The 9,981-nt window shown below is 37.0% G+C and overlaps 1 protein-coding gene across 1 annotated transcript in view; it reads left to right on the top strand.

Annotated features, from left to right (window-relative positions):
• SLC30A5 (solute carrier family 30 member 5) overlaps nucleotides 1-8,899 on the top strand; it is a 62,145-nt gene extending 53,246 nt beyond the window's left edge. The window contains exons 14-16 of the mRNA XM_053701352.1: nucleotides 294-520; nucleotides 7,474-7,602; nucleotides 8,396-8,899. Of these exons, the coding sequence (XP_053557327.1) occupies nucleotides 294-520; nucleotides 7,474-7,602; nucleotides 8,396-8,566 (527 nt within the window). The 3' untranslated portion in view covers nucleotides 8,567-8,899. The remainder of the gene's footprint in view (nucleotides 1-293; nucleotides 521-7,473; nucleotides 7,603-8,395) is intronic.
• The last annotated feature ends 1,082 nt before the right edge of the window (nucleotides 8,900-9,981 follow it).

A 9,981-nucleotide genomic window follows, 5' to 3' on the forward strand; every position in this document is an offset into this window, starting at 1 on the left:
GCTATTAGCTACTATTTATCTTAGAATTGGTAAACTACAATGTAGCAGGAATTCCCCCCCCCCCCCATGAACTAATACTAAAGGCACTGCTGCCACACACTCCCAGTATGCACATTTTTATATATTTTGCATAACCAAAAAAACTTGCGTTTAATAAAAATAGTCTTACTTTAAAACTAATGTGTACAATGTAGTTCGCGTTTTCATTTGATATAAAACTAGAATCTTTTTTTTATTTGTTGCTAAACATGTCCTCTTGGTTTATCACATAACGTTGGGTGTTTCTTTTCTAGGTGTGTTCCTACATGTGCTGGCAGACACACTTGGCAGTGTGGGTGTGATTGTATCAACCATACTAATCCGACAGTTCGGCTGGCTGATTGCAGACCCTCTATGCTCACTTTTTATTTCAGTTTTAATATTTGGTAGTGTTATCCCTCTACTTAAAGATGCCTGTCAGGTGATTCTCCTCAGAATACCACCAGAAGTCGAGAAAGGAATCAACATGGCTCTTGAAAAGGTTATCATCATATAGAACTTGGTTTTACCTCTATAAAATGATTGTCTACTATATCCAACTGCTTTTATTGGTAAATTCATTTTATGCTATTGGAAGAAGCAGCTGTATAGCACACATTTAAAGCATGACCCCTTTTACACATAGCACCCAAAGGTTAAAGGGGCACTCAAGTCAATTAAACTTTCATGATTTAAAAAGAGCATATATTTTTAAGATATTTTTCAATTTGCACCCATTATCACATTTTTCTATGTTCTATTGCTTTCCTTTGTTGACAATCATACCTAGGTACACTCGTGCAGCAGTGCACTACTGGGAACTAGCTGTGATAGTTATATGCAAATAATAGTACAAAAATAAAATGTTCTATGACATCCGTGCACTTTTATGCACCAGCTTTTCTCCCCAAAAAATGATTTTATCACGATGTAAATAAATATCAAACAAAATGGTCTTATTTTATCAGTTGTGTTTAATTAGCACTCAGTAGCTTTTTTTATTACATTAGAATATTCTAAATTAGAGCTCATTCAGAAATTACTGGGAATATTAAAGGGACATGAAACTAAAAATGTCTCTTTCATTATTCAGATAGAGAATACAATTTTAAAAACGTTTCCAATTTACTTCTACAATCAAATTTGCTTTGTTCTCATGTTATTCTTTGTTGAAAAGATACCTAGGTAGGTAGCGTGCACATGCCTGAAGCACTACATGGCGGGAAATAGTGCTGCCCTCTAGTGCTCTTGCTAATGTTTAAAATTGTTGCAAAACTGCTGTAATATACTGCTGCAGACACATGCACACTCCTGAGCTTACATCCATGTTTCTTTCATGTAATTGACAAGAGTCCATGAGCTAGTGACGTATGGGATATACATTCCTACCAGGAGGGGCAAAGTTTCCCAAACCTCCAAAATGCCTATAAATACACCCCTCACCACACCCACATTTCAGTTTTAAAAACTTTGCCTCCCATGGAGGTGGTGAAGTAAGTTTGTGCTAGATTTCTACGTTGATATGCGCTTTGCAGCAGGCTGAAGCCCGGTTTTCCTCTCAGAGTGAAGTGAATGTCAGAGGGATGTGAAAAGAGTATTGCCTATTTGTATACCATGGTCTTCCTCTAGGGGATCTATTTCATAGGTTCTCTGTTATCGGTCGTAGAGATTTCTTCTCCTACCTCCCTTTTCAGATTGACGATATACTCTTATATACCATTACCTCTACTGATTCTCGTTTCAGTACTGGTTTGGCTATCTACTATATGTAGATGAGTGTCTTAGGGTAAGTAAGTCTTATTTTATTCATGACACTCTAAGCTATGGTTGGGCACTTTATATGTAAAGTTCTAAATATATGTTTTAAACTTATATTTGCCATGATTCAGGATAATCAGTATTCCTTCTTTCAGACTGTCAGTTTCATTTTTTGGGAAAATGCATATGAATTTATATTTTTCTTACCTTAAATTTTCAATTGACTTTTTTTCTAAATTGCGGGCTGTTAGGCTCGCGGGTGCAGAAAATGCTTCAATTTATTTAAGGAATTTGATAATTTTGCTTTATATGTTGTTTTTTCTATTACATATTGCAAGATGTCACTACCTGACCCTGGATAAGAATCTACTTCTGGAAAGACGCTGCCTGATGTTGGTTCTACCAAAGCTAAGTGCATTTGTTGTAAACTTTTGGTAACTGTTCCTCCGGCTGTAGTTTGTGTTAGTTGTCATCTTCAGGATGTTCCTGTTAATGTAAAATAATTTGTCTCTAATTCTATTCGGAAGGCTCTGTCTGTTATTCCTCCTTCTAGTAAACGTAAAAGCCATCATTCTGACTTATCTATTTCTGATGAGGATCTATCAGGTTCAGAAGATTCTGCCTCAGATATTGACACTGATAAATCTTCATATTTGTTTAAGATGGAGTTTATTCGTTTTTTACTTAAAGAAGTGTTGATTGCATTAGATATGGAGGAGTCTAGTCCTCTTGATATTAAAACTAATAAGCGTTTAAATTCAGTTTTTAAACCTCGTGTAGTTATTCCAGAAGTTTTTCCAGTTCCTGATGCTATTTCAGAAGTAATTTCTAGGGAATGGAATAGTCTAGGTACTTCATTTACTCCTTCTCCAAGGTTTAAGAAAATTGTACCCTTTGCCATCTGATAGATTAGAGTTTTGGGAAAAAATCCCCAAAGTTGATGGGGCTATCTCTACTCTTGCTAAATGTACTACTATTCCTACGGCAGATAGTACTTCTTTTAAGGATCCTTTAGATAGGAAGCTTGAATCCTTTCTAAGGAAGGCTTATTTATGTTCAGGTAATGTTCTTAGACCTGCTATTTCTTTGGCTGATGTTGCTGCAGCTTCCACCTTCTGGTTGGAGGCTTTAGCGCAACAAGTGTCAGACCATAATGCTTATAGCATTGTTAAACTTCTTCAACATGCTAATAACTTTGTTTGTGATGCCATTTTTGATATCATTAGAATTGATGTCAGGTATATGTATTTAGCTATTTTAGCTAGAAGAGCTTTATGGCTTAAGTCTTGGAATGCAGATATGACTTCTAAGTCAACATTGCTTTCTCTTTCTTTCCAAGGTAATAAATTATTTGGTTCTCAGTTGGATTCAATAATTTCAACTGTTACTGGGAGGAAGGGAGCCTTTTTGCCTCAGGACAGAAAATCTAAAGGTAAATATAGGGCTGCTAATCGTTTTCGTTCCTTTCGTCAGAATAAGTAACAGAAGCCTGACCCTTCCCCTAAAGGAACAGTTTCCGTTTGGAAACCTTCTCCAGTCTGGAATAAATCCAAGCCTTTTAGGAAGTCAAAACCAGCTCCCAAATCCGCATGAAGGTGCAGCCTTCATTCCAGCACAGCTGGTAGGGGGCAGGTTACGATTTTTCAAAGATGTTTGGATCAATTCGATTCAAAGTCTTTGGATTCAGAACATTGTTTCACAAGGGTTCAGAATAGGTTTCAAGGTAAGACCGCCTGTGAGAAGATTTTTTTCTCTCACGCATTCCAGTAAACCCAGTAAAGGCTCAGGCGTTTCTGAAATGTGTTTCAGACCTAGAGTCGGCTGGGGTAATTGTGCCAGTTCCAGTTCTGGAACGGGGTCTGGGGTTTTACTCAAATCTGTTCGTTGTCCTAAAGAAGGAGAATTCCTTCAGACCAGTTCTGGATCTAAAAATATTGAATCGTTATGTAAGGATACCAACATTCAAAATGGGGACTATAAGGACTATTCTGCCTTTTGTTCAGCAAGGGCATTATATGTCTACAATAGACTTACAGGATGCATATCTTCATATTCCAATCCATCCAGATCACTTTCAGTTTCTGAGATTCTCTTTTCTAGACAAGCATTACCAATTTGTTGCTCTTCCGTTTGGCTTAGCAACAGCTCCAAGGATCTTTTCAAAGGTTCTCGGTGCCCTTCTCTCTGTAATCAGAGAACAGGGTATTGCGGTATTTCCTTATTTGGACGATATCTTGGCACTTGCTCAGTCTTTACATTCTGCAGAATCTCATACGAATCAACTTGTGTTGTTCCTTCAAAGACATGGTTGGAGGATCAATTTACCAAAGAGTTCCTTGATTCCTCAGACAAGGGTAACCTTTTTGGGTTTCCAAATAGATTCAGTGTCCATGACTTTGTCTCTAACAGAAAAGAGACGTCTGAAATTGGTTTCAGCTTGTCGAAAACTTCAGTCTCAATCATTCCCTTCGGTAGCTTTGTGCATGGAAATTCTAGGTCTCATGACTGCTGCATCGGACGTGATCCCTTTTGCTCTTTTTCACATGAGACCTCTCCAGCTTTGTATGCTGAACCAATGGTGCAGGGATTATACAAAGATATCACAATTAATATCCTTAAATCCCAATGTTCGATCTTCTCTGACTTGGTGGTTGGATCACCATCATTTAATTCAAGGGGCCTCTCTTGTTCGTCCAACCTGGACTGTGATCTCAACAGATGCGAGTCTATCAGGTTGGGGAGCTGTATGGGGATCTGGGAATCAGGAGGCGAGATTACCAATCAACATTTTGGAACTCCGTGCGATTTTCAGAGCTCTTCAGTTCTGGCCTCTTCTGAAGAGAGAATCATTTATTTGTTTTCAGACAGACAATGTCACAACCGTGGCGTATGTCAATCATCAAGGTGGGACTCACAGTCCTCAGGCTATGAAAGAAGTATCTCAGATACTTGTATGGGCGGAATCCAGCTCCTGTTTAATTTCTGCAGTTCACATCCCAGGTATAGACAATTGGGAAGCGGATTATCTCAGTCGCCAGACATTACATCTGGGCGAATGGTCTCTTCACCCAGAGGTATTTCTTCAGGTTGTTCAAATCTGGGGACTTCCAGAAATAGATCTGATGGCTTCTCATCTAAACAAGAAACTTCCCAGGTCTCTGTCCAGATCCAGGGATCCTCAGGCGGAAGCGGTGGACGCGTTGTCACTTCCTTGGAATTATCAACCTGCTTATATCTTTCCGCCTCTAGTTCTTCTTCCAAAAGTGATTTCCAAAATCCTAATGGAGCGTTCGTTTGTACTGCTGGTGACTCCAGCATGGCCACACAGGTTTTGGTATGCGGATCTCGTTCGGATGGCCAGTTGCCAACCTTGGACACTTCCGTTAAGGCCATACCTATCTCAAGGCCCATTTTTCCATCAGGATCTCAAATCATTAAATTTGAAGGTATGGAGATTGAACGCTTAATACTTAGTCATAGAGGTTTCTCTGATTCAGTGATTAATACTATGTTACAAGCTCGTAAATCTGTGTCTAGAAAGATTTATTACCAAGTTTGGAAGACTTACATTACTTGGTGTTCTTCTCATAAATACTCTTGGCATTCTTTTAGAATTCCTAGAATTTTACAGTTTCTTCAGGATGGTTTGGAAAAAGGTTTGTCTGCAAGTTCCTTGAAAGGACAAATCTCTGCTATTTCTGTCCTATTTCACAGAAAGATTGCTATCATCCTGATATTCATTGTTTTGTACAGGGTTTGGTTAGTATTAAGCCTGTCATTAAGTCAATTTCTCCTCCTTGGAGTCTTAATTTGGTTCTGAGGGCTTTACAGGCCCCTCCGTTTGAACCTCTGCATTCTCTGGATATTAAATTACTTTCTTGGAAAGTTTTGTTCCTTTTGGCCATCTCTTCTGCTAGAAGAGTTTCTGAGTTATCTGCTCTTTCTTTTGAATCTCCTTTTCTGATTTTTCATCAGGATAAGGCGGTGTTGCGGACTTCATTTATTTTTTTACCTAAAGTTGTGAATTCTAACAACATTAGTAGAGAAATTGTTGTCCCTTCTTTGTGTCCTAATCCTAAGAATTCTCTGGAGAGATCTTTACATTCTTTGGATGTAGTAAGAGCTTTGAAATATGTTGAAGCTACTAAAGTTTTCAGGAAGACTTCTAGTCTATTTGTTATCTTTTCTGGTTCTAGGAAAGGTCAGAAGGCTTCTGCCATTTCTTTGGCGTCTTGGTTAAAGTCTTTGATTCATCATGCTTATGTGGAGTTGGGTAAATCCCCGCCTCAAAGGATTATGGCTCATTCTACTAGGTCAGTTTCTACTTCCTGGGCTTTTGAGAATGAAGCTTCTGTTGATCAGATTTGCAAAGCAGCAACTTGGTCTTCTTTGCATACTTTTACTAAATTCTACCATTTTTATGTTTTTTCTTCTTCTGAAGCAGTTTTTGGTAGAAAAGTACTTCAGGCAGCTGTTTCAGTTTGATTCTTCTGCTTATAATTTCAGTTTTTTTCATTATGTGATTAAAACTTTTTGATTTGGGTTGTGGATTATTTTTTCAGCGGAATTGGCTGTCTTTATTTTATCCATCCCTCTCTAGTGACTCTTGCGTGGAAGTTCCACATCTTGGGTATCTGCTATCCCATACGTCACTAGCTCATGGACTCTTGCCAATTACATGAAAGAAAACATAATTTATGTAAGAACTTACCTGATAAATTAATTTCTTTCATATTGGCAAGAGTCCATGAGGCTCACCCTTTTTGTGGTGGTTATGATATTTTTTTATAAAGCACAATTATTCCAATTCCTTGTTTGATGCTTTCGCTCCTTTCTTATAACCCCACTTCTTGGCTGTTAATTAAACTGAATTGTGGGTGTGGTGAGGGGTGTATTTATAGGCATTTTGAGGTTTGGGAAACTTTGCCCCTCCTGGTAGGAATGTATATCCCATACCTCACTAGCTCATGGACTCTTGCTAATATGAAAGAAATGAATTTATCAGGTAAGTTCTTACATAAATTATGTTTTTTCAACAAAGGATAACGAGCATACAAAGAAAATTTGATAATAGAAGTAAAATGGAAAGTTCTTTAAAATTGTATGTTTTAACTGAACCATTAAAGAAAATGTGGGGTTTTAAGTCTCCATTTTTATATGAACTCAATTAAAAGAAAATAAGTAACAAACAAAAAATTGAGATCCCTATTTAAGATTTAGGGTGATCTAAACCAGATTGGAAAATACCATTACTAAGCTGCTATCTGCAATAATTATTCAGATATTGACAGCATCAAGACAGGGAATCTATATTCAATCCAGATACATCTGAGGAAGGGGGAGGAGCCCAGAAACATGTGGGGATTGTTTTACCTGTCCAGGCAAGCAGTGTTATTGTCGCTTCAATTTGTGCTATATTTTATTGTTATTTTATCGTATCATTTGTAAAGTCAAGTGCATTAGTTCACCTTCTAATACGATTTTGTATGCATTTTATGTGACACTTCTATATTAAAATAAAAAATAAAAAAAAACATTTTTAACATATAGATTCCCTGTGTTGGTGCTGTCAATATCTGAATAAAAGAAAATAAGAACTTAGCCTGCCTTTTTAAATTGTCATACATATTGTATCACTGTCTAACTATATGCACGAATTTTAGTAAATGACATTTTACACATTCATTTGTTCTTTAGATATCCAAGACGGACGGACTGATCTCTTACCGTGAACCCCACTTTTGGCGTCACTCTGCCTCGATTGTCGCGGGAACTATACATGTTCAAGTGATGTCTGAAGTTGTTGAGCAGCGTATAATTCAGCAGGTAATGAGTATTAATAGTTGCATTACTTTTGAATTATTCTGGTGTGCTCAGCTTATTTTCTCTGCCTGATGCATTAATACATTTGTCATTTTAGTTAAATGTTTAGTGTAATGCAAAAAATAAGAGCATGGCATTGTGAATGGATTAATGGAATTAATTTACACACAAAAAATGACATCCATAAATAAACAGCCTCTAGCTATATAATTAATACACGCGCGCACACCTACACATACATTCGGGTGTTTATATACGTTGAAAGTATGGGGGGGTGCACTAAAGGGATGTCTGCCACACTATGCATTCTATAGTTTCTTATAGTATAGTATTCTGTTTTACCATGGACTTATACATTTGTTTGCTACCCCTAGCACAGTCCAGTGATATTGAAAGCACAACCTGAGCCATCAATAGTGCTTCACTTGTAATCAGGCCCTTTGTGTTAAAACCCCACAAACGAGTAAAGCATATACCTAAAGTCCTGCTTGAGAGAAGTAACACATTCCAGCTCTTTAGCCGCACACAGCCAGTGATTGGCTGCCTCATGCATATGCTGCTCCTAATTGGCTCATAGGTTGTATATGGGCTATTGAACACATTGCAAGTCACCCTAGTGCAAATTTAACATGCTGTAACGAATTAGCTCATTTTATTTTTATGTCAAATATGTCCAAATGAATAGTGATCTAAAATCTAAACTGAATTTTGGTTTCTGCCAAGCAAAGTGCATTACAGGTGCCTGTACTATGTTGTATCATTTTTTAATTTTTTTTTTTTTTTTCTTCATTGGCAGGTAACAGCAGTGCTTAAAGACGCCGGAGTCAATAACCTTACTATACAGGTGGAAAAAGAAGCTTATTTTCAACATATGTCTGGCCTTAGCACCGGATTTCAAGATGTCATTCTAATGACAAAACATATGGACACAATAAAATACTACAAAGATGGGACATATATCATGTGACTGCCAACATATTTTTCACTCAGTATTCGTGATTTTATTTTCTCAAGATTTAAAGACTTGCACATATCTGTAAAAAAATGTTATATAGATATTCATTTTATAAGTTACCGTCTGTCTTGAGACTTGATCAGGATGTTTTTATATAAGATTATTATTATACTGATTTTCTCTTAGTTCTGTTTGGTTTTCAAATAATGAAGACATGAGATCTGATTGCATTACTCTTTTATTAAATCCTTCATTTTGTTGTGATCTCTTAAAGAGTGAACATGCTTTCACCATTCCTAAATTACTTTGTTTACATGTTAAGTAATAAAGATGCTGGAGAAGAAACTGCATGTATTTAAGAAAATATCTTCACCTAGAAAAGTGGTGTCCAACTAAAAAAAAAAATATGCTTACCTCATAAATTCATTTTTTTTTCATGATGGTGAGAGTCCATGAGCCATTACTTCTTGGATTCAACTCCTGGCCACTAGGAGTACTTAATTCCTCCAACCTCTCTGGCATGCTAGTCTTACAAAAAGCAATGCACAAAGAAGTAGAAAGGTAGGAAAGGAAAAAGAGGTGCAAACTAAAACTACAGTCGGAAAAAAAAATGTGTGGGTGTCATGAACTCTCATCACCATGAAAGAAAATTTATCAGTTAAGCATACATTTTTGTTTTCTTTCATAAGGTGGTTAAAGTCCACAAGCCATTACTTCTTGTTACTAATACCCAAGCTGTGGATTTCACAAGTACTTTTGAGCGGGAGGAAAACATTTTTTGAAAAGCAAGCACCTATTTACCTTACAATTTCCTACCAAAAGCCATTTTTGAAAGCTTGGCAAGTGTTGACTGAACTAGTAGAATGGACTGTAATGCATCTTGGGGGAGACTTTCCCGCCTCCAAAAAAGACTTTTGAATCCCAAAAATTAGCCAAGAAGCTAAAGTAACAGATGTGGCCTAATGGCCTCTGCCTGGATTTGAAAATTAATAAACAATTAGAGGATCTTCTGAAATCCTTCATAGCTTCTAAGCAGAATTGTTATGCTCTTACTGCCACTAAATTATGTAGGCGCCTTTCTTTAGAATTTTGTGGAGCTACAATCTTCCGATTTTGTTATCAGAAACCACAATTGTTTAAAAGTCAAATTTACTAGTTAAAACTGCCTTATCTTGGTAAAAGAAAAAAACATGAGACAAGAAAAAGCAGGCAATTCAGAAACTCTTCTGTTTTGCAGAAAATATTGCTAAAATAAGCAATACCTTCCAGACAGAAGCTGATCGTCTAAACTATGCATAGGTGCAAGGAGAGACCTGCAAAACTCTTAGAACTAAATTAAGTTTCCAAGGAGGAGAAATTGGTTTAATCACTGGTCTCATCCTGACTAAATCTTGAATAAAGCTCTGAATGTCAAGAAGTTTAGCAAT

This window comes from Bombina bombina, chromosome 2 (genome assembly GCF_027579735.1).
Source record: "Bombina bombina isolate aBomBom1 chromosome 2, aBomBom1.pri, whole genome shotgun sequence".
Taxonomy (NCBI): domain Eukaryota; kingdom Metazoa; phylum Chordata; class Amphibia; order Anura; family Bombinatoridae; genus Bombina; species Bombina bombina.